General features: G+C 31.7%; 1 protein-coding gene across 5 annotated transcripts in view; it reads left to right on the top strand.

The window, feature by feature from the left end:
- LRBA (LPS responsive beige-like anchor protein) overlaps positions 1 to 25,983 on the top strand; it is a 791,618-nt gene that overhangs the window by 397,172 nt on the left and 368,463 nt on the right. For all 5 annotated transcript variants that reach the window (XM_044384357.3, XM_026499457.4, XM_026499458.4 and 2 more), the window contains exon 37: positions 24,899 to 25,065. In XM_044384357.3, coding sequence (XP_044240292.2) covers positions 24,899 to 25,065 — 167 coding nt within the window. The remainder of the gene's footprint in view (positions 1 to 24,898; positions 25,066 to 25,983) is intronic.

Here is a 25,983-nt window from a genome sequence, read left to right as displayed (position 1 = left end):
GATTGTGGTGAATGCTTTTTTAAAATATATTGTTGCATGGATTTTGCTAATATCTCATTGAGGATTTTTGCATCTGTGTTCATCAGGGGTATTGATCTGTAGTTTTCTTTTTTTGTGGTGTCTTTGGTTTAGACTGGACTCACAGAATATATTTGGAAGATTCCCTTCCTGTTCTACTTTTGTAGTAGTTTGAGGAGAATAGTTATTAACTCTTCTTTAAATATTTGGTAGAATAAACCTATGAATCTATCTGGTCTTGGAGTTTTATTTTTTGTAGTGTTTTGATAACCTACTTAATTTTGTTAATAGTAAATGGTCTGTTCAGATTTTTTAAATTTCTTTTTGATTCAGTTTTGCAAGACTGTATGTTTCTAGGAATTTTTTCATTCTAGGTTTTTCAAGTTGTTGCTATATAATTTTTCATAATATTCTTTTATAATTATTTGTATTTCTGTGGTGTCAGTTATTCTCTATTGTTTCTGATTTTATTTATTTGGGTCCTTTCACTTTTTTTCTTGATGAGTTTGGCTAAAAGCTTATCAATTTTGTTTTTCCTTTCAAAGAACCAACTCTGGTTTCATGAATCTTTTCTATGGTTTTTTTACTCTGTATGTCACTTATTTCTGCTCTCTCCTTCTTCCTATTTGCCCTGGATTTGTTTGTTAGTTTTCTAATTCCTTCAGGTGTAAGTTTATATTGTTTATTTGAGCTTTTTTTAGTTTTTGAGGTAGGCCTGTATCGCTACTTAATGCCCTTTTAGAGCTGCTTTCCTGTGTCCTAAGGATTTTGGACTTTGTATATTCATTTTTATTTGTCTCCATGAATTTTTTTATTTCTTTGTTGACCCATTTATTGTTTAGTAGCATATTGTTTAGCATATATGTGTTCATGTTTTTTTCTAATTCTTTCCTGTGATTGATTTCTCGTTTCGTACTGTTGTGGTTGGAAAAGATGCATGGTATCATTTCAGTCTTACTAAATGTATCGAGGCTCGTTTTGTGATCTTTGCTGGAGAATATTCCATGTGCACTTGAAAAGAAAGTGTATTCTGTTACTTTTGAATGGAATGTTTATGTATGTGTCTCTTCTGTCCATCTGCTTTAATATGTCCTTCAAAGACACTGTTTCCTTATTGATTTTCTACCTGGATGATCTATCCATTGATGTAAGTAGAGTGTTAAAGTGCCCTATTGTTGTGTTACCATCAATTTCTCCCTTATGTCGGTAATATTTGCTTTATGTATTTAGGTGCTCTAATATTGAGTACATAGATACTTTCAATTATATTCTCTTGTTGGATTGATCCTTTTATCATTATGTAATGCTCTTCTTCGGTGTTGTTATAGTGTTTGTTTTAAAGTCTATTTTATCTGATATAATTATTGCAAAGACAAAGTTTGAAAAATAATTTCTTTGACTCCTTTACTTGTATGATTTTCTCTCTCTCTCTCTCTCTTTTTTTTTTTTTTTTTTTTTTTGGTGATTTTATGAGCTTCTGAGATGCTCTTCGTAGGAAAAATTGTGAGGAATGTTTCCTCTTGGAAATAGGACCGCAAAATGCAACATGCCAGTTTTTTTCTCTATCCATATAGCAAATAATGCTCCTTATAGACAGTGACTAAGAAATCCTTGTTCATGGTTCTTTATAGTATTGACTAGCATCACATCAACAAAATTTTATGATTTTATTATGTAGAACTGTGGTATTAATTGTATGTTTTTTTCTTTGATGACTTTTCTGTGCCATAATTTTTCTATGTATTTTCCTCTGTTTTCTGTAGAATGTAGTATGTGGTAAAGGACCCATCTTCCACTTATTAAGCAGGAATGTTTTTTGATTTTGCTGTTTTATAGTTTGGTAATGTTCTTTGAGGCTTTTTGCATATGGTATTTTCTCTTTTATACATGTCTTCACCAGAATTGTATCATAAGGATTTTTTTTTGGCAGTAAATATTTTGCTATATTCAAGAACTTTTTTTATTCCTTTTGTCTTGCCCATTACTGTAAAATTTAGTTCTCAGATGGCAGTTATGGTATTTTCTAAAGAGGGAATGTAACTTGTCTGGGAAACAAACTGAGGGCTTCAGAGGGGAGGGGGATCTGGGAATGGGACAGGCTGGTCATGGGTATTAAGGAGGGCACGCATTGCATGGTGCACTGGGTGTTGTACGCAAGTAATGAATCATGGAACTTTACATTAAAAACTAGGGATGTACTGTATGGTGACTAACATAATATAATAAAAAATATTATAAAATTGGAAACAAAAAAGAGGGAATGTAACATACAAACATTACTTCTAAAGAGGAACTTGTGAAGTTTTACCTTATACTAGACTTTGATTAGAAGAATGTTCGATGGGACTTTAGACTTTAGCATTTTTTAAACTGAAACAGTTGTGATCATATTTCCGTTCATTCCTGTAATATAATCCTCAGCATGTTAGTGTATCTGGACTGTCTTAAGAACTTCAGAGTTCATAGCCATTGTTCTTACGGGATTACTTACAAGGTCTGACACTTACTGTGTTCCCAAGCCTTGAGGATGGGAATAATAATAATAACTATTATTTATTGCATGTTTATTATGTGTCAAGCACGGTTCTGAGCATTTTTCGTACAATAATTCATTTAATCCTCACAATAACCTGTGATCTAGTAAGCATTATTTATTATCCCCATTTTGTACATGAAAAAGATAAAAGCATTGTTAATAAGTTGCCCCGTGATTTCAACTGTAAGCTCTAAGTTTTGCTCTTTTAACCACTAGCAGTTTGACTCTCCTTGAGTCGTACAAAATAAGTTGAATGAAAAATTATTTCTCTTTCTTAATGAGAAAAAATAGACTAGATAAAGTATCATTGTAGAATGATGGACTTTATTAATGAGTACGTTTCTAAACTTTTTTTAACACGAATGGGTAAACTTTGGCATTAGTTGAGAAGAGACTGGTGATACGGAGCCATTTTAAAGACTACTTATACTATCACATCTGTTCCTGTACTTGTTACATTGCACAAATAATTTTTACTTTGGCTCATTGATGTCCCCAATACTATTACTCCTAGTAGAGTTTAATAGTACAAGTTATGTAGAACGTGTTTAAAAGCAGTTTTTACAAATGCTGAACATATATGAGGTACCTTTATAGTTACTAATTCTTCCATATTCTCTTGAAAATAGTGAATCTTACTAAACTTGACATTTTGCTTTGACCTACCAGCGAATGATGTTTTTAGTGCAGTTCTTGAAGTTGTATTATGACTGAAAATTTCACTTCTTTGATTTTACTTTCTATTTTGGTATGTTTGCTGTGCTATAAATGAAAGCCATGATTTAACCGCAAACAGGCCTCTTTGTGGATATAAATATATATTATCACTGACTGCTAGTTAGTGAGATAAGGCAGTTGCCTTTTCATTGGGAATTATACTGAAATATTCAACTTTTTCTTTTTCCTTATGGCTTTTATTTTACAACTTGAAGTTATTTGTGAGATAATTCTTTGAAATTAGTGGTCAGTCTGTGGTCATGAAGGCCCTTTTTGGGGGAGTATTTAGCTCTCAGTCTTGGAGATACAAGTGTAAACTTAGCCTTAGTAATAGCATATGTTAGCCAAGTGAGCTGACATTGAATTAAGCAGAGTCTTAAAAATGTAGCTCTAATAAACAAGGGCCTCTTTTTCTTCTAATTAATGAGTATACATCTTCCCCTCACATTATTGCTACATGAAGATAGATTACCATAGAAAAGAAAATACTCATTCTTCTTTGCCTTGTTTAGGGTCAGAGTAATGTAAGTAATATATAAAGATTAGCTCTAATTGTCTGAAAAAGAAAGAAGTAGGAAATTGGGTAGATCGTTTTGACTTGTATTTACTACCTGTTATTAAAAGCTGGGCTAGACTAGCTTTTTCCGTGAATGGGGAATGTTCTTAATGTGTGTCTTCATAATTTTAAAACAAACTTTCTTTTTTAACTCTGTTTTTGAGGATTGTTTCCCCTCATTTCTTAGTCCAAATTTATTATCTTCAGCTTCATCATTTGTATGTCAACCTGTGACTTCTCTTCTGATTGCCAGACCCATATATAGAACTATCTACTCTTTACCTCCACTTGAAATTTCTTATAAACATCCCCATTTTTCTTGGAGAATTTCCAAAACTGAAATTCTTCCCAGGCATCTGCTCTTCTTTTTTTTTTTTTTTTTACCCATCTAAGTAAATATCAGCTCCATGTACTTACTTTGTCACTTGAGTCACCCATCACCCATTTTTTCTTACCCCAACATTTCATATCTATCATCAAATTGTATATATTTTACCTCTCAATGTATGTTATCAGTACTTTTGTTTCTGAAGTATCACATCTGTAGTCCAAAACACCTGAAGTAGTGATCTCTTATCTGGTCTTTTTTTATGCCACCAATGTTTCCTTCATTTTCTACAGAATAGCCAGAGTAGTCATTCTGAAACATTAGAATGTTTATGCTGATCATCCATAAAACCATCCATTGCCTTCCCGTTGCACTTATGAGTAAACCTGTTATCCTTCATCTGATCCACAAGAGTGTATAATCTGTCCCTTATGTATCATTCCCACATCATATCAGTATTGTATCATTTTGACTTTACTCTGTAATCACAGAACCCTTTCATTCATCCTCACTTCTTTTTTTCCTTTTTCTTTTTAGATTTTGTTTGTTTAGAGAGAGAGAGAGTGAGAGTGGGGAAAGGTGCAGAGGGAGAGGGAGAGAGAGAATCTCAAAGCAGACTCTGTGTTGAGCACAGAGCCCCACGTGGGGCCCGATCTCACAATCGTGAGATCGTGACCTGAGCTGAAACCAAGAGTCAGATGCTTAAATGACTGAGCCACCCAGGTACCCTTATTCATCCTGAGTTCTACTCATCTTTCAGATTTACCTTAAATGTCACTTTTACACAAAAGCCTTCTTTACTGTCATCCTCTACCCGCACCAGCCATCTAATGTGAGTCTAAATTAGTTTTTGTTACAGTTTGTCACAGTATATACTACCTGTTCGCACTTATATATTTACTTGCATGATTATTTGTTTCTTACTGTTCTGTGTGCTTCCTGAAGGTACATTATCTATATATATACATACATAGTACCTGGCAGATTGCCTTATACATAGTAGGTGCTCAGTAAATAGTTACTCGATAAATGAATGCTCATTATAATGTACACATTTCGGTTCTTTTCCTTTTTTCTTGTTAAAAGTGGGAATTCTAGTTTCTGTGGAAACATAAAGGACTAAATTCAGTGAGAAAGGCCAGTGCAGAAATATGTTCTACCTATTACCAGCAAAAGTGACAGGTTATAATAATATCTCAAATCACTGTGATTGGCGGCTTTTTTTTTTTTTTTGAAGATTTTATTTATTTATTTGACAGAGAGAGACAGCCAGCGAGAGAGGGAACACAAGCAGGGGGAATGGGAGAGGAAGAAGCAGGCTCCCAGCGGAGGGGCCTGATGCAGGGCTCAATCCCATAACACCAGGATCACGCCCTGAGCCGAAGGCAGGCGCTTAATGACTGAGCCACCCAGGCACCCCGATTGGTGGCTTTTAAATTACTGAGTTCCTCAGTCCAAAAAGTGCTTATTGTGCTTGAAATGAGGTAATAGGCAATTTGAACTATAAAATACAGGTTAGCACACTTCATATTAAAAAATTGCAAGGAGCTATATTGGCTATATTCTTTGAGTTCTCTCTGGTGTTTAAGGGTAACCTAAATTTGACACTATGTTAACAGTATTTTGGCAGGAACATGGCCTTAGAAAACATGTTCAGATTCTAGGCTCCCCAATTTATTAATTGGAAAGTCTTGGGAAAACATCATTGAACCTCTCTGAGTCTTAATTTCTTTCTATAAAATGGATCTAATGAAACCTTAATAAAAAGTGTATTGTGGAGATTAAGATTTTATATTTTGGGCTTTTAATGTAATTTTATAATATAAATATTATTTTACATATAAATGTACTTGTATATTTATATAAACAAAAACTTAATATATATTATGTACATAAATATATATATTGTTTAAGATATTTTCTATAAATATAAATTTATATATATAAGGTATACAAATGATAAACTTAAATATATTTAAAATATTCTTCTAAGTATATATATTTCACATTTATTATATGTTTTTATATATATTATATGTAAATTTATATTTATATAAAATCTATACAAAACATACAATGTTTTATATTAAGACCATTTTATATAATTTTATGTGGGTTAAAATAGTATGTTCATCAGCTATTTGAATTTGGATTAGGTTGTGTTTCAAATAATCTTGGTTTTGTGTAGATTTTAATTTAAATTTAGAAATTCAAACTTTACAGAATTTTTTATACTAATTTCTGATACTGTACCTTTTTTTGAAGTTTTTTTTTCCTTTGTCTTATGAAATGCTGGTTTAGAATACAGATAGGAAATAAATTTCCTTGCAAGAACTATTATTCAAGTGATATTGTTGATGCTGTTTTTGAAAATGAGTTTCCTAGTATTATATTTTCTAAAATATGTTTTACTAAAATCTATTTAAGGATGAAAGAGTTGAAATAGTACTTGTGATATCATAGTTAATAGCATCTGATTAATAGTGTTCTTTTACTTGAACTCAAACTGTTAGAGATAACTATATAAACAAATTGAAACTTCAGGTAATTTACCAGTTCTATATGTTGGTACTATTTTCTTTGTATTTAAGAATGATTAATTAAGTCTTTTTGTTTAAGTCATGGAAACCATTTCAGCTGACTGTATAACATAACTGCAGACCATATATTTGTCTCATGATTTCTTCCATCAAAGCATGAAGAAGTGAATTATTGAAAAGATAAAAATAAATTTGTTTGCTTTCTGTCAGAGTTCATATCCACAGCCAACCTTGATAGAAGACCAGAATGATTTAGACAAGTTTGCTTTGGAGATTCATAACATATGCTTGCTGGACAGAATTGAGTTATCTCTGCTCTGGAGAGTAAGTTATTGTAGCAGGAGCTGACAGAGATGAAGATAACTGAGGGAAATTCAATTACCTTTTAGTGTTTTCTTTCTAATAGGATTCTTAATGTGAAAAAGATCCTTAGATGATGCGCCTCTGTTACTTGTGAGATCTGCCTTGATACCTGTTTCCAGAATACCATGAACTTTTCAGTTCCAGGCCTTCAATAAGTATGAAATAGCTCACTGTTAAAGAGTAGTTTTGATTGAAACATCTTATTTTTACTTAATATCATTGGTGATCTTTTTAATCATTGACTACTCTCTGTGGTTGTCTTTAACAAAATGTGTATTATTTTGTATGAGATTATTATTTAATATGTTGGGAGCTTTCTCCCCCCTCCCTCTTATTTGACCTTTTTGGAAGTATGTTGTAGCTTCTAATTATCATTGACTAAGTCTTGGCAACCTTGTTTAAATGCTGTTAGAATTTTCAGGCTTCCATTTTCACTTTGCTCTGTCATTCTGCCAACCTTTTTGCTTGAATGGTGTATTTACTTTCTCACCCCCTGCCACTTTCACTGTCTTGCAGCATGGCTTCTCTCCTTTTCATCTCCAGTCCTAGAACAAATAAATTAAAAATGTTCTCTTGCATATCATTAATGATCTAATTATGCTGTCCAGTGGCTGTTTTTCTGTTTTCGTCCCTCTTGATCTCTGTATCATTTGACATTGATGACCAACCTTTACATTTTGAAAATCTTTTTTTTCTGTTTGACTTTCTTACCTCTTGCTTGTCTGATCAGCTTTTTACTTCCTATGGTTCTTCTAGTTTCATTTTTTTCTCCATTTCTTATTCCTATTCCAAAAGTATAGGTCTTTTACAAGAATACCTCTTCATACTTTTAACTTTGTGCTCTTTTAGCAATCTCATGTAATGTTAGTATTCTCTAAAACCTCTATAGAGAAGACATTAAATATTCTTAAAATATTTTTGTAGGTAATTTAAAGTGAAAAAATGATGAGAAGGAGCATAATGAAAAGTCCTTTTCTAACCACCCTCTCATCCTTCTAGGAAACCATTGCTAGTTTCTTGTGAATCTTCTGAATTCCTTCATGTACATATATATAAATAGGAATATGTGTTCTTATCCCCTTTCCTTATACAAATGCTAATGTATCTGTAATGTTCTGTATTTTGTTTTTTAACTTAATATTATTTTGGGGAATCTTTTTCATTCCTATCAGCAACATATGTCTGTTTCCTAACAGTGTGTTATCAGATTTTTAGATTTCTGTCATTTTCATAAATTGTCCATAGTGGTTGATAGTTTTAATTTTTATTTCTTCCTGATGTTTTAACTTATGTTTCTGCTTTTTATGAATGAGGTTATTTTATAGCCATATGTCTTTCTGAGAACATACCCTTTGCCTGTTCTTTTGGATTGTTTTTCTTTTCTTACTAATTTGTAGAAGTTCTACATATATTAAGGAATCAACTCTCTCAGTTGCAAATATTTTTACCAATTTGTTGACTTATGAATGATGGATTTTTTTTGTTCTTGTAGAAGTTTTTAAAACAATGTTTCTGTTGTTGGATTTGTGAATGTTTTCTTTTATGACTTCTAAATTTTTTGATTGGTAGTTGGAAATGATCTACCACGCATAGATTAAAAAGGAATTTCTATATGTTTCGTTAGTGTTTCTACAGTTTTGTTGTTTTACATTTAAATGTTTTATTTATTTGTAATTTATCTTAGGATAAACCATGATATGAATATAACTTATTTTATGTGACAACATAGTTTTCCCTATATCATCTACTACATAGTCTAAATTTTCTTCTCTGGTTTGAGATGCCACGGTTACTGTATATTAAATGCCTGTATATTTTTAGGCCACTTTCTTGATGTTTTATTTTTTCCCTCTTGTTCTGTCTGTGATTTCACGTATTGGTGTGAAACTTTTTAAGTTGTTGAGGCTTTATAGTGTGTCTTAATACTTGTAGGGCCATGCTCCTTCTTGCTCTCATTGACTTTAAAAATCTTTTTCAGAATTGCTGTGACTAATCTCTTTTATCTGATGTTAGATTCAAAACATTATTTTCATTTAATTCTCTTGGGCGTTTCAGGTATGCAGTGATGTCTTTTGCAGATATTGATGGTTTTTCCTTCTTATTTCCAACTTTTATTGCTTTTTCTTACGTAATTGAATTGCCTTATTCAATTATTATTGATTAATAATAATAATTATTAGTTGCTAGTTTCTGTTTGCTGATATTTTGTGTTTAAGCATCCTACTCTCTATTACTATGAATTAAGCTTTTTTTTGTTTTTATATTCTACATATAATTGAGAGCAACAGTGTAATGTTAAAAAAATAATAGTGGGCATCTTTTTCTAGTTCCTGATTTTAGTAGAAATGGTTCAGTGTTTTCCCAGTAATTATGATACAGTCTGAGCTCAAGTAGATATAGTATATCATTTTAATGAATTATTAGTTAAGTATTTTTGTTGATTCTTTCCGCCTTTTTAACAAAGAATTTTATTCAGTTTTATCATCCTTAAATGGAGCAGTAGAGTTGATATTATGCCGGAAAATGCATAAGGTATGTCAATATTATGCCAGTATGGTGTGCTCTTAAGTTTTTTCCTTTTTGTGCTGCCAGGTTGTGTTTGCTATTGTTTTATTTGTGATTTTTGCATTCTGTTCATAAGGTAAATTGGGTTGTGTTTGTTTTTAACTTTCCAGTCAGTCTTAGATATTTGGCAGATTTTGGTATCAGTATTATACCTGCCTCATAGAAAGAATTAGAAATTTTGTGTGTTTTTATATGCTCAGGTTCAGTGCTTAGTGGAAGTGGAACTGTCTGCTTTTTAAACATTTGGTAGAATTCCCCTTTGGTGTAATTACTATACTGTAGACCTCAACTGACGTTTTACATTTCCAAAAATTCACTGTATGTCTCTATCTAGGTATCTTCCTAATGTTCATTTTGTCTAAAACATACATATATTACTTTCTCTTCTAATTCTTTTATTAGTTTTATTAACAGTGGTACAATATTACAGAAGTTGTAAATGTGTTCTTTATTCTGGATGGTTACAGACCTCGGTGGAAAAAAATCTTGAGTTTCTGATACTGTTGAAGAAGGAACATTTGGGGGAATAAAAACTTGATGTCATACTCTCATTTTTCGGTTTTTAAACTTATGTCAAGTTTTCATTAATGCAGTATATAACATATCACTACATATGAATTCATTTTTTTCATGTAACCAACAATATTTCAATTTATTGCGTTACTGTTCTACAGCAAGCCATTTTCACAATATAGAATTAGTTCTATATATTAAGTCAATATTGAAATGCTAGTCTATAAAGATGCCTTTCCATTAAGTATTATCACTATGAAAGTAGTTTGCCACTATGATTGGTAAAATAAATCTGCTGCATATAATAATTTTCATGGATTGATGCCATTTTGACATTATGGTAGTCTAAGGCTTATCAATTTATTGGAGGTTATACTCTCACTTTTAGCAGTCATAAATAATATAAATTCATTGATTTTTTTTGTGCTGCTGCTTTAATTTTTGATTAATTGTGTTGTAGTTGTATAAGAGCTATAAGTATTTCTACATATCTATAATCCAGATAACCCCAAATCTATTTTTATTGGTTTGCTTAGATTATTATGAAAATAAAAAAAGAAAAGAGCGTCTTTTAATAGTAGAATTCAAGTACATCCCAAAAAGTTAAACAGAGAAACCCTGATTTACAAAAAAATTTCATTTAGATTAGTAGCTCTTTCTCTTTTTTTAAACGCAAAAAAATTTACACTGGAAAATACATGTGTCGATAAAGGGTGGCGGGCAAAGAACAGAAGAGACAATGTAATGAAAACAGTAGTGTAAATTTAAAAAAAGAACATTTTTCAGTATCTTTCCCCTTACCATGCCTCCTAAGATAATGACATATCTTTTTAGACTTTCTACTGTAAATGTACACTTTATATGTATTTTTTGTATATATATTTCACATATTATATATATTTAACCAGAAATGGAATTATAATATGTAAGGTGTTATTTTATGTCAATACTTCTTATCTTTTTATTTGGCTATGGACTTTTTTGAGAATCTGACCTTAAGAAACTCAAACAAATATAACCATAAAATTTTACATGTAATTTGGGGAGGTTTACAGATTCTGGCTTGAGAATGTCTTGATAAGAGTCCATGTGATTTGCATACATCACTTATCTTATAGCAGTCATGTAATGGGAATAGAGGCTACCCTCTCACTGCTGTTTCTCTTTGATATAGATATCACATTTTAAAATTCTGGATTATGTTATCTTCTCAGATACCTTGTGATAATTATATCCATTAAAAATGTTTTGAAATTATTTGTGTCTACTGAGGGAAACAAACATTAGGCATTGACCCTTTTATAATAGGCTCTGTTTCTTATTTTAGTTTCAATACCTAGTATAGGCTTGGAACATGGGAAGCATTCAATAGAGAATTGCTAAATGAATGAAAGTGTCAGCTGCTACATGACAGAATATAAGATTCATGAAGATTTTCATATTCATCTAGCAAAATTTGGGGATTCAGTCTTTTCCTGTGAGATCCTAGATTATTTTAGATTAATAAAATGTTCTGTTCTTATTTTAGTAGAAGAATAACGAAAAGTAGTTATTGTGTTCTTTTGTATTGCTTATTAGATTTCCACTGGTTTTTTCCTTCGGTTTTATTGAGGTATGGTTGTCAAATAAATATTGTATGCATTTAAGGTGCATAAGAGTGATGTTTTTATATATGTATACACTGTGAAATGATTACTAAAGTCAAGTAAATTAACATATACATCACCTCACATAGTTACCATTTTGTGTGTGTGTGGTGAGAACACTTGAAGATTTCAAGTTTGCAAACTACATTCTTGTTAGTGATAGTCACCATGCTGTACATTGAATATCAAGAACTTACTCATTTCATAACTTAAACTTTATATTCTTTCATTAATGTCTTTCCTTTCCCCCCACCCCCCTAGCCTTTGGTTACCACCATTCTACTCCCTTATTGTGGGCTCTACTTTTGTTTTTAGATTCCACATATACATGAACTCATGCAGTATTTGTCATTGTGTGTCTGGTTTATTTCAGTTAGGATAATGTCCTTCAGGTTCGTCCTTGTTGTCGTAAATGACAGGATTTACTTTTTTTTAAGGCTGAATAATATTCAATTGTATGTATATGTGCGTGTATGTTTATATATGTGTATATGTATATATGTGTGTGTGTGTACACACACACAATTTTGTTTATCCATCTGCCAATGGATACTGAGAATGTTTCTAATATCTTGGCTATTGTAAATAATGCTGCAATGAAATGAGGGTGCAGATATATTTTAGAGATAGTAATTTATTTCTTTTGGATATAAAGAAGTAGGATAACTGGATCATAAGGTAGTTCTATTTTTAATTTTTTGAGGACTCTCCATACTGTTTTCCATGGTGGCGAATCAGTTTACATTTCACTAACAGTGCACAAGGGTTCCCTTTTCTTCACATCCTCCCCAACACTTGATATCTCTTGTCTTCTTGATGATAACCATTCTAAAAGGTATGAAGTGACATCTCATTGTAGTTTTGATCTGCATTTTCCTGTTGATTAGTGATGGTGAGTGAGCATCTAATCATGCACATGTTGGCCACTTATATATGTTCTTTGGAAGACTGATTATGTATTTAGATTCTTTGCTCATTTGTAAAAATCAGGTTATTTTTCTGCTATTGAGTTATATGAGTTCCCTATATATTTTGGATATTAACACCCCTTATTGGGTATTTGGTTTGCAAATATTTTCTCCCATTCTGTAGGTTGCCTTTTCATTTTGTTTATTGTTTGCTTTGTAGAAAGTTTTTAGGTGATATGGTCCCACTTGTTTGTTTTTGCTTGTGTTGCCTGTGCTTTTGGTGTTAAATGTGAAAAACTATTGCCAGGATCAGTGTCAAAGAGCTTCTCCCCTGTTTTCTTCAAGGAGTTTTTATGCTTTCAGGTCTAATGTTTAGATAATTCATTTTGAGTTCTTATGTATGGTGTCAGATAAGGGTACAATTTCATTGTTTTGCATGTGGATGTTCAGTTTGCCAATGTTTTTGTTACTAGCATTTAATGATGTATAATGTCATAGAATTTAAATCTCTGTGGTAATTATTTTCTGAACTTACGGTATGGTGGTTGTTATATATGTACTACAATACTTAAGTTTTCCAAGGGTTAAGACTTGCTTTTTGATTTGATAAATAAAAAACCCTCTAAATATCCTACGATCAACTTTTTCTTTTGCTGAAGAGGTTTTTAGTTTTTAGCTTTTATTTTATGAGACCTAGGGTATTAATTTAAAATATTTAATTACATGTAAATTGTAAAACTATTACTATAATCTGCAGTGTATGATAGAAAACACAGATTTGGGATTTGTCAGAACTAGGATTCAGTTCTGGTTCAGCCACTAATTAACTATGTAGCATATTGGACCAAATATTTAAATTCTTTGTAATATGGGGGTCCTTAAAGGTCATTAAGTATAACTCCAAATCTGGGGCTTATAATTTTTTTGGTCCAGCCCTAAAGATGGGTAATAAATAACAGTATTAGTTATTAGAGTTTCACCTATGTAATAATCTTGAAATTTTCCTTCATTCACTTAATTACAAATAAATTTACAGTTGATCCTTGAACAACATGGGTTTGGACTATGTGGGTCCACTTAAACCCACCTTTGGTTTTTAGGGGTTGAGTTGTTTGAGTTCTTTATGTTTTAGATATTAACCCTTTATTGGACATATCATTTGCAAATATATTCTCTCGTTGAGTAGGTTGCCTTTTTGTTTTTTGATACTTTCCTTCTCAGTGCAAAGGCTTCTTATTTTGGTATAGTCCCAATTATTTATTTTTGCTTTTGTTGACCTTGCCTGAGGAGACAGATCCAAAAAATAGTAAGACTCATGTCCAAGAGTTTACTGCATATGTTTTATTTTACGAGTTTTATGGTTTCAGGTCTCATGTGTAGGACTTTAATGTGTCTTGAGTTTTTCTTTATGGTGTAAGAAAGTGATCCAGTTTCATTCTTTTGCATGTAGTTGTGCAGTTTTCCTAAAACCCAACTATTGAAGAAACTGTTTTTTCCATTGTATATTCTTGCCTCCATCATAGATGAATTGACCATATATAAACATGGGTTCATTTCTGGTCTCTCTGTTTTATTTCATTGATTTGTGTTTCTGTATTTGTGTCATTGCCATAGTATTTTGATTGGTATAGCTTTGCAGAATAGTTTGAAATCTGGGATTGTGATATATCCAGCTGTGCTCCTCTTTTTCTCAACATTTCTCGGGTTATTCAGGGTCTTTTTTTACTTGTATACAAATCTAAGTCTGTCTGTTCTAGTTCTGTGAAAAATGCTACTAGTATTTTGATAAGGATGCATTGAATCCGTAAATTGCTTTGGATAGTATGTGCATTTTAACCATATTAATACTTCCAATCCATGAGCATGGTATATCTTTCCATTTATTTGTGTCACTTTTCATTTACTTTTTAAGAAGATTTTTGAAACTAAACCTTAAATACATGTTCTTTCTGTTTATTTTGTTCTTTTATACTCACTTGATATATTTGTTTCCATGTGCATGTAAAATAGGTAGAGTACAAAATAAGTCTGGGCTGTTTAATAATTGGTTGAATTACAACCTTTTTTTAACACTTTTGTCTAGTTTTTTATCTTGTATTCCCATTATTTAATTGAATTCTCCATTTGTCTTTCATTTAGTAGTTGAAATACTGTGATACTGTTTTTTCTATTATTTATTTATTTATGAGTGAGAGAGAGAGCACAAGCAGGGGTGGAGGGGCATAGAGAGAGGGAGAAAGAGAATCTTAAGCACATTCTATGCTCAGTGCAGAGCTCAACATGAGGCTCGATCTCGTGACCCTAAGGTCATGACCTCAGCTGAAATCAAGAGTCGGACACTTAACCGACTGAGCTACCCAGGAGCCCCTGTTTTTCCTAACTTTTAAAGTAAACCTGTAATTATGAGGCAATGCAAAGTATTTTTTAATTCAAACTCCTATTTATGCTTTCCTATTTGTCATCTTTCTTCTTTTAACTTTATCCTTTTTTTTTTTTGCTTTTATTTGGCCCTCTCATCTTAAAGTGTGAGATTGATGGTCAAAGTTAAAGATAACTTTTTTGAATGTAGGAATGATATTCTTTCCTGTCATGATTCTGCATTAGTAGTGATTAATGCACCCCATTGTCTAGCCACATTTCTTTCTTGATATATCCTTTGCATGATTAGTTTTGTCATTTTGTTAAGGGATGTCTGATTAATATATCTTGAGGTATCATAGCTTAATAGCAAAGCATTAGAATGATATTTCTCATCTCAGATATGGTTTTTATATGCATTATGGTTTTGGGCATCTTTCTAAAGCTCTTTATATATATTTCTTCAGTAAGTCAGGCATAGGGAAATGGTGATCTTGATAACTATATTTTTTAATTGTAGCTTTTGTATTATTTTCTTTGCTTGAGATAAAAATTTTGATGAATAATCGTGGAAGTGATAAAATACAAGCATAATTAACTAAGGAGGATTATAATCCTTGTAAATGTCCAAATCACTATATTGTAGCAACTAGCCGATGAGACCATGTGATTATTATGGTTCATTAATGTAGCTCTGACTTTCAGTGAGATGACCTAGTGCCTTAATCTTGGCTCTGTCATTTACTAGCTATGTGAACTAAGGCACAATTGCTTCATCGTAAAATCAGAATAGTAATGGGCCTACCAATAGTAATTTTGTGATGAGTAGATGGGATTTGATAAATGTAAAGTGCGTATTACTGTAAGTTCATATTAAGTGTTCAACAGCATAGCTAGTGTTGTCAGTATCAAAGGCAGAGCATTTTTCTCTTCTAAGTAATCTCTGGGAATATCCAAGGAATGCTTACGTGTCCCACAGTTCATCTGGAACTCTCACCTCTGCCATAAGGCTTTTATCCAGGCTACTGCTCTAGTTAGAGTCCTGAAGGTTACCTCTTATTATCATACAAGTGGCTCTTCTAGGAATTAGCTGCTGTTTCCTTATCCTTTTGCTCAATGTATGCACATAGACTTTTCCTTTTCTCATTTATAGGCTTAACAGTGACAGGAGGATATCAGTGCAGAAAAGGAAAATAAAACTCATTAATAGATACCATATCTCCTAGAATTCACAAGCCATACTCCTGCCTAGGATGTTTTCTCTTGACCCTTTCTTGATCTGTCTCTCTAGCCTTGTCCCTTTGCCATCTTGCAAGGGGCTGATTCAACTTTTCCACAGAGAGTTATTTATTGGGGTGCCTGGGTGGCTCAGTTGGTTGAGCATCAGACTCTTGGTTTTGGCTCAGGTCATGATTTCTCTGGCCATAAGATCTAGCCCCATGTTGGGTTCTACGCTAGGTGGGCAGTGTGCCTGAGATTCTCTCTCCTCCCTCTGCCTTTCTCTGCCCTCGCTTGCCCACTTTATCTCTCTCAAATAAATAAATCTTTTAAAAAATAAATATAAAAGTATTTATTTGAGCTTGTTCTCTGTTTTCATTGCCTCTTTATTTTGCTGTATTTTATATTTTCTATTGTAAGTCCTTCCGTCTTGGTGAACAGATACTGAGCCTTTCATTTCTCTGTAAAACTCCCTCAGATAAATAGTTCTTTCTTGTTCCTCCCAAATATACTGTTTATATACCTCTCTTAGCAGTTTCTCATATTGTAATTATTTTTAATCCCTTGTTTCTCAGCTACAATGAGATGCTGAAAGAAGGGGGCTCTTTGCTGTGTAATTTGTTCACTTCATGACTAAGCCTATAATAAATGTTAGGTGTTACTTACTGTATGCCTGGCAAGTTGTAATTGTTTCATGTCTATTCTTATTTGATCCTTCCCCAAAACATATCATGTTATATCCTTTTTTATGAGGAGACTGAGGCACAGGGGTTTAAATAATAACTTGCCTAAGCATGAATGTGTCAGAGCCAGCATTTAAATTCAAGTTGTCTGTCTCTAGAATCTATGTTCTAAAACACGGTGTTAATTATGTTTTTTACAAGAATGAATCTTTTTTTTGTCTTTTTGTTTTTTTTCATGTTTGTTCTTAAAATACTTTAACGTGAAATTTAAATGTAAGGCTTACCTATTTGTAGTAGTGTATTTAATCATATTAGCCTAATACAAGCAAGAGACCCTGGTTTTGTATGCTTAAAAAAATCTGATTAGGTAATTACGTTGAGTTAAAAGATGATAGAATTTGCTTAACGTCATCTGGCTCTTGTGCAGATTAGCAAAAAGATGTTGAAACTTAATTTTTCTCCATGTGTGTATGTATTTGTGTATAATTATATAATTTTTTTTGCAATGATATATTTCTGTCTATTATGATTTTTTAAAAACATAATTACTTGAGTTTAACCCTATCTATTTAAATTCCATGTTAATTTTATTGATCACAGGTAATAACCACACTTTATTTACTTACTGGTATATGAAATATGCAGGCATTACATGAAATTAGTTTATCTATTTGGAAGGTGTTATTTACCCAATAATTTTGTGATTTTTTTATTGTGAATAACTCTAATGAAGTAATGAAATAAAATAATTGAATGCAAATAATACTATGTGTGGGTTTGACACTCAAGTGGAAACTGTAGCCCTCTTAGTGTTGACTTGCTTTTACAAATGTCATGTGAAAGCATTTTTAAACAAGTTTTTTATTATCAGAAGTCTAAAGTAAAAAATTAAAACGTGTATTAATCTCCAAATTATTTTAAAATATTGTTTGAAGACTGCAGTTTGTAGAGATAAGAACCCAACACATTTTATTCAGTCCATTAAAACAATAAGAAATCGTGGAGATTCTTTGATAAGTGTTCTGCCTGTTTTAACCTTGAATGCTATTATGGGTGGGGGGATGATGCTATATCTGTTTCATTGGCTTAGGCTTTTTCATGCTGAGAGAAATCAATACTTTGAGGCATTGGATGACAGAGGAATCACTTCAGAACTAAAGGTGGCTGTCACACATTGTCATTGGTTGACTTTTGTTTGCTGTTGAGGTTTTTAAGCTTTCATTTTTCTAAGTCTTTTTCAGGATGATATATATATATATATTTTTTTTAACTATTAGACTTTAAATCTGAGTTAAGGGATCAAGTACAAAGACCTCCAAAAGTCAAATATTGAAAAGCTTCTTTACTTGTCCCTTAGGTGATTTTCCTTTTACATGGTTTCCAATGAGCTAAATAATTGATAGTGTAAGAAATTTTGAGGCAAATTGGGAATTAAGGTAATACACTTAAAGGTGTTTACCAGAATGTATGTTTAGTTAACTAAAAATATTATACCCTATGTGTAGCCATGAGAAAGAAGAAGAGAGAACTGGATCTCCTGACATGGAATGATTTATAGTTTGATTCCATTTATATAGAACTATATCTTATTAATAGTGATTACCCCTGTAGAAAAAACTAGCCAGCCAGGGAGGAGGTAGAAGGGAGAACTTTCTTTTTATTTCATATGTCATTACTTTTTTATTTTTAGAAACAAGTATATGTTTCTTTAAAAAAAAGTTTAAAATACAAAACTTATAAAACCAATACACTTCAATTGCTTGAGGCTTATATAATATTTTTAAGATTTTAGCCTTGAACTTTTTAACTGGGATTTATTTGTATTTCACAATAATATGCAGACTTAATGAAAATTTGCTTTATAATCTGTTTCTCATAGAACATACTGAAACTTAACTCTAGAAACAGTGTGCATTTAACGTTATTAGTTTACTTCCTTGATACTGAAAGTGCTTCTGAGAAGCCTTTTATGTGTGTCTATCCAGTCATAACCCCTTTTTGCCCCATTAAGCTAAATATTGTTCTGATTTTATGGAATGACTTATTTGCTTTTGTTTTTCCATTCAATACTTAAGTATGTTTCTTTTAGTATTATAATTTCTTTAGCCAGTTTTTGAACTTTGTATAAATGGTATCATTAAGTATGTGTTTTGATCTGGCATTATTATATCAACATTATTTTTGTGAAATTTGTTCAATTTGTTACATTTTCCTATTTCATCTTCAGTGCTGTCTGCCATACTATTACATGAATAGATGATAGTTTTTCATAATCTTACTACTGTTGATAGGTAATTAGGTTGTTTCTAGTTTTTAACTATTATGAATAGTGTGGTTTTGACAATTTACAAGGCTTTTCATGTACATGCTTATGCATTTCTGTAGGGTAGACTTACTTGACTGTAAAGTTATTTATCTTTTCAATTTTAATAGATAGTGCCATAGTGTCTTGCAAAGGTGTGTATCACTCCCAATATCAGAGCATAACTGTTCCCATACTCCAAGTTGTCATAAAAAAAATTGATCAGTGCTTTTTATTTTAGTATTCTACTAGTTGTGTAGTGGTAACCTCATTGTATTCTTATTTGGATTTTATTTGCAAATGAAGCTGTATATCTTTTCTCCTGCTTGTTATATGTATTTTTTTAAGTTTTTTTTTTTTTTTTTTTTTTGCAGTACCTGTTTGTCTCTTACCCAGTTTCTTATTGATAATCTGTTTTTTCTTTATTGATTTATGGAGGATATTTACATATTTGGTATATGAGCAGATTTTTTTGATATGAACATTTTAACTACTTTCTTCCTTGTCAGTACCTTGCCTATTCGCTTTTTATAAACATCTTAAATAAACTTTATTATAGTATATGAATAATAAAACACATCCCTTTTAGATACATAGTTCAATGAATTTTGACAGGTATATACACTTCTGTAACTGTCATAGTCAAGTTACAGAAAATTTCTGTCATCTTGGAGAATTCCCTTGTAATTCATTGTGGTCAGTTCGTCTTCACATATATATGTGCAACCCCTGACAACTACTCATCTGGTTTTTGTTATCGTAGATGGTTTTGCATACTGTACAACTTCATATAAGTGGAGTTATATAGTAGGTACTCTAATGTCTGGATTCCTTTGGTCACCATACAGTTTTTGATATTCATCCACATTGTGTGTATCACTCATTTGTTTCTTTTTATTACTGAGTACTATTACTTTATCCATTCATGTACAGGTGGATATTGGGTCATTTCCAGTGTTTGACTCTTAAAGCACTATGGGAACTTTTAGCAGTATAGTTTGTGAAAATATGTTCTTCATTTTGAGGAAATACATAGGAGTAGAATTGCTAGGTGCTGTTGTAAGTATTATTTTTAAACTTACAAGAAACTGCCAAACTATTTTCTAAAGTAGTTGTAGATTTTACAGTCTAACCAGCTGGGTAGTAATGAGAGTTCTATTTGCTCCACATTCTTGCCAATATTTGATATTGTTTGTCTTTTACATTTTAGCCCTTCTACAGGGTATATAGTGATAGTTTATTGTGGTCTTTATATGAATTTCCCTGTTGATTAAGCATCTCCTCATGTACTTTTTAGTCATTTGTATGTCTTCTGTGAAGTGTCTGTTCAGATCCTTTGCCCATTATTTTAAATTGGTTTGTTTGCTTTATTAAATCATAAGAGTTCATACGTCTTGTAGGAAAATTGTTAGTTAAGATATATGTATGGTGAATATTTTGTCCCAATTTGTGGCTTATCTTTTCATTTTCTTTTTTTTTTTTATAATGATTTTTTATTATATTATGTTAGTCACCATACAGTACATCCCCAGTTTTCGATGTAAGGCTCAATGATTCATTAATCTTTTCATTTTCTAAGTGGTATCTTTTAAAGAGAAGATTTTATAAACTGTAGTATAATTTAATATATCAGTTTCTTTATGGTTGTGAATTTCTTTATGGTTCCTTTTATGTCTAAGAATTTCAGTGTAAGAATTTTCTCCCTACCCCCAGGGTCATAAGATTTTCTGCTGTGTTTTCTTCTAGAAGTATTACAGTTTTTATATCTAGATCTTTGGTTCATTTTGAATTAAATATTTTGTTTATGGTATGAAGGTTTTCTTTTTTTTTTTCACCTGTGAGTGGCCAGATGTTTTAGTACCAGTTGTCGAAAAGAAAACTGATGTAATTTGTGTAACTCACAACCCTGAGATCAAGACCTGAGTTGAGAACAAGAGTCAGATGCTTAACTGGCTGAGCCACGCAGGCACCCCAAGGCTGCTAAGTTTTTAATTAAGATTATGTTGACTCTATAAAATCAATTTGAAGAGTAGGTATTTTGACAATATGGAGTTTTAAAATCTGTAAACATTGTCTGTTTCTCCACTTATTTAGTTTTCTTTAATATCTGTTGGCAGTGTTTTATAAAAGCTTCATTGTATAGCTTTGTATATTTTTTAATTTATTTTATATTTTAATGCTATTGTAAATAGTATTTTCTAGTTGTTTATTGTCAGTATATAAACATACAATTAATTTTTAATATATTGACCTTGTATCCAAGAAACTTGTCAACTTACAAGTTTTAGTAGTTTTTCCAGAACCTTTGGGAGTATTATATACATGAACATATCTACAAATAAATACTGTGTTATTCCTTCTTTTCCAAACTGTCTTTTTATTTCTTCTTTTTATCTCTTTTTTGAACTGGTTAGGATCCTGTTACAATATTGAATGGAAATCATGAGAGGACATACTTGTTTTATCCCCAATTATAATTGAATGATTTTCATAGATGTGCTTCCTGAGGTTTAAAAAGTCTCTATTACTAGTTTGTGGAGTGTCTTTTTTTTTGTAAATAATGAAATGCTTCTGAGTGTTGTAAAATGCTTTAAAAAAAAAAAACTATTGAGGTTATAGGTTTTTCTCCTTTTTTAGTTATATGATGACTTATATTGATTGATATTCAAATATTAAAACAGCCTTGCATACCATGGATAAACTCTTCTTCATCATGATACATACTTTATTTTGTGTATAGCTGAATGCTAATGTTTTTTATGGATTTTGTGTTTATTTACACAAATTATATTAGTTTTTAGTTTTCTATTCCTGTAATGTAAATTGCATTATATTCCTTAGCTTCTATCATGTGAAAAGAGTTTAAGGTTTGTATTATTTTTTCCTTAAATATTTAATATTCTATAATATAACATGTAAAGCTGTACATTTTTAAATTTGTCTCATCCAATTGCCACAAATTTTTCTAATTTTCCTTGTGATTTTATCTTTGATCCATAAGTTATTTGGAGTTGAACTGCTTAATTTTCAATTATTTTGAAACTTTTTAGATATTGTTTTCACTCTATATATTCTGCTAAAGAATCAAGAGGACGTCTTGTATTTCTATCTTTCTCAATAACTTCCTCTTCTCTAGGAGTTTGTCTTTCAAATTTCTATCTTACCATCTTAATAGACATCTTTAAATTTGTTTCACATACGAAGGCTATAGGAGAAATAGATTTCCTAAGCCTTGAAAGCGTCTCAGGGATAGATATTTGGGGAATAGCATAAAATCTGAGGGTGTCTGGCATATAGGATGCATAGGCAGGCATATTGAAAGATAATATACCACATTGCTTAATTATAGAAGGGCACAGGTCTTAGCTAGTAAAATTTGGTACCAATTGTTCATTATTTTAGATAATCACATACTTTTTAAAGTGTAGGGTATACAAATGTATCTGTACAATGCCAAAATAAATTCTTCTTGAAGTAATTCTGGCACTGTTTGTAAGAGGGCAATTATAAGATTATTTCAAGAACTGAATTGTGAACTAATAATAATCTATTTTAGGGCAATGGTAAGAGTGATAAGTGGTAAGACGTAAATGAGTTTTGCTGAAATGGAATGGTGAGATATGAAGAGAGGGAAACTTGAGAAGTCACAAATGACAGAAGTATAATAGCATGTTTGGGATAAAGATGGTAATTACAGTTTTGTACATTTTGAATTTTAGGTGCTTATTGGATAATTGGAGGTTATCCTACGGATAGAAATATGGGCTCATGGTTCAGGGTAACAGGTGGGGCAGATATGAAAAATTTGAAAGGTATCTAAATTGATAATAGGAGATGATGTGGGAGTGAATGATATTGCCAAGGGACATTTGGCAGAGCCTTAAGGAAATGCCAGCATTTCATAATGAGGAATAATAAAGGAAAAAGTTTGACCATCAAGAAGGGAGCGGTGACAGGAGATTACCAGAGGAATCTGCTTCATTTTAAGTTCACTCTTCTGAGCTTTCATGCAAAGGACAAATAATAAAGTACGTAGAGATACAGCATCTGGAAGGAAAGACCAAATATGATATTGTTTTTATGTCTTCATTTACATTTAAAGAGCTGAAATAGTCACTTGAATTATAAATGGCCAGTATAAATTGTTTCTCTCTTCAGTTATCACTTTATCTGCAAGTAAGTGAATTTCTTTTAAGATGCAGGTTTGTCTTATATTTATTAGTTCTATGGTAAAAAAATCTTAAATTTCTTTAGCAATAATCAAAGATATTTGAGTTGTTAGTTCCCAAGATGTCTGCTTCTTTTCTTTTTAGATTCAGATATTTTTGTTAAAATTCAAATATTTTTGTGGTCATTGTTGTGATGTCACCTAGTTTATGTGTTGCTTAAAATAGGAAAACAGAAAAGGTGATGTAAAGTAAAACTGAGTGAAAATATTAGACCTGGCCCTTGATTTTATTGATAGGTGAGTAGGGTTTCTTGGGGTATCTCTACTCAACCTTCAACCACAAACACATACACATATTGCAAATATATACTCCACCAACAAGTAACATGCATTTGATCTTGAAGCAAATATTCTTCATCTCTTGTTCACTCTGAATGATATGTCATACACAGAATATATTATTGGTTTTTAATAAGAACATGTTCAAATTGCATTTTAAAGATATTTTTAAAAATAGATACAAGTTCATTATATCTTTACAAAACATTCTTGTTTGGTTTCCTTTTATCATGTTTTAAGGTCAGAATGTGACTCTAATGTTCCACAATGAGACAGAGATTGATAATCGGGAAAGAATAGCCCTTTAATGTGATTTATATCTATAGATTTTATGTCAGATATGAAAAGTTGCTGTTTAAATTGTAAAGGAGGATCCATTAAAGAACACTTTAAGCCATTTTACTATTTAGCTTACTTTGGACTCTTCTGTTTAGAATTATGCCTTTTCGAGCAAAGTTTAATGACTTACCAAATGTTTACAAAGTAATTTTGATACAGTTAAATTTGTGTAATATTAATAAAAGAAAAAATGGGCTATTCAGTAACTTTTTTTGCTATTTTTAGTACTGTTTAATATAAATGTATATATGGTGTTGGTGCAGTATAGAAGTCAGTAATTTTCTAGTTTTCATCAATAATTTTAATTTCCTCTTATCAGGTGAGGTTAGACAAAGCAGATTATGGATATGGTAGAGAATGTTGAAGGTATAAAAATTCTTCCTGCGTGCCTTTCCCTGAGCCAGTTTGTCAGTGTGGGTGTGATTATGACCCTTCTTGGTTTAGGACATTCTTCCTCTAAGTCACTTTGTGTGGACTGCTTTGTAGCCCCCTTCTTGCTACTTGTAATGTGGACCCCTGCACCTTCACATGATTGGCTTCTTCCAGTTATTTAGGTCTGCTTAAAAACCACTTTTGAGTGTGGGTCTTATGAATGACTTCAGAGAAATAAATTCTTGCGGAATTATTATACCGAGGTAGCAAATCACTAAATCTCAGTCAGTTCAGTTAATGAGGGATATAAAAATAATTTTAAAGTTTTGGTTCATTCAATTCCAGTTAGAGATTATTTCATGGTGTGTTGTAAGGTTTTCCCCCCATATTTTTGTAGTATTAATAGATGTTTCTTTTTTCCTATCCAAGTCACTGTGTGCCCAGTATTCAGCAGACAAACGAGAAGATGAGAAGATGTGTGATCATTTGATAAGAGCAGCTAAATATCGAGACCATGTGACAGCAACTCAACTAATCCAGAAAATTATCAACATTCTCACAGACAAGCATGGAGCCTGGGGAAATTCTACAGTGAGGTAAAGGGAAACCTTTAGGATTTGGCCACTGATTTTCTACAGAAGGCTTAGGTTTAGATAAAGAACTCTGGATATGATCAAGGCCATATCCTTGAGCAGAGTAATTTAATTTTGTATTTTATCATCTACTATGAATGGGGGGTAGAAGAAAGGGGTAGGAGAAAATCAATATGGGTACAGTTAGGGATCTTTATAGATATTTTAGTTCCCTCAACTACTCAACTATTTCTAAAGGAATATTTGTTCATATACTTATTTTTTTTGAAGTTAACTTTTAAGGGAAATAGTTAATGTAAGCTATTTTATTTGCTACACTTACATCTGAATTTGCACAAATACAGTATTTTAAGAAACCATTCTCTATTTTACACTTTTGAGTTTTCAACACATAAATTTGAAAACATTACTATGTGTTCTTTTGAACTGCCTTGCAAATTGCAAGACTGATAATAAAAGTGGTTCAATGCCTTCTTTAAAATTTTATTCACTTTATCTTCCTCCTTTTTAGATTCTCAAAGTGAACATGCTTTTTTAAATTTTAATTTCTAGAAATAAATTACCTTCTAAAGGAACTTAGACAAATTACAAAATTTAGTTTTCTTGGAATATTTTATGCTACAAATCTTTGAAACATGTTTGGGGACGCCTGGCAGGCTCAGTCAGTTGAGCACCCCTCTCTTGATTTCAGCTCAGGTCACAATCTCAGGGTCATGAGATTGGACCATGCGTCAATCTCCCTGCTCAGTGGGATGTCTGCTTGAGAGTCTCTCTCTCCCCCTCTCCCTCTGCCCCTCCCCACATGACTGTCTGTCTCTCAAAAAAATAAATCTTAAAAAAAAATGACTCATTTAAGTAGTGTTAATGAAGATGTTCTATATTTTTCCATTAGATATATTTAATTCCTCATTTCTACATAAC

The sequence above is a fragment of the Ursus arctos genome, unplaced genomic scaffold, assembly GCF_023065955.2.
Source record: "Ursus arctos isolate Adak ecotype North America unplaced genomic scaffold, UrsArc2.0 scaffold_11, whole genome shotgun sequence".
Taxonomy (NCBI): domain Eukaryota; kingdom Metazoa; phylum Chordata; class Mammalia; order Carnivora; family Ursidae; genus Ursus; species Ursus arctos.
The sequence above is the reverse complement of the archived record's forward strand: the minus strand, read 5'-3'. Positions and strand labels throughout refer to the sequence as shown.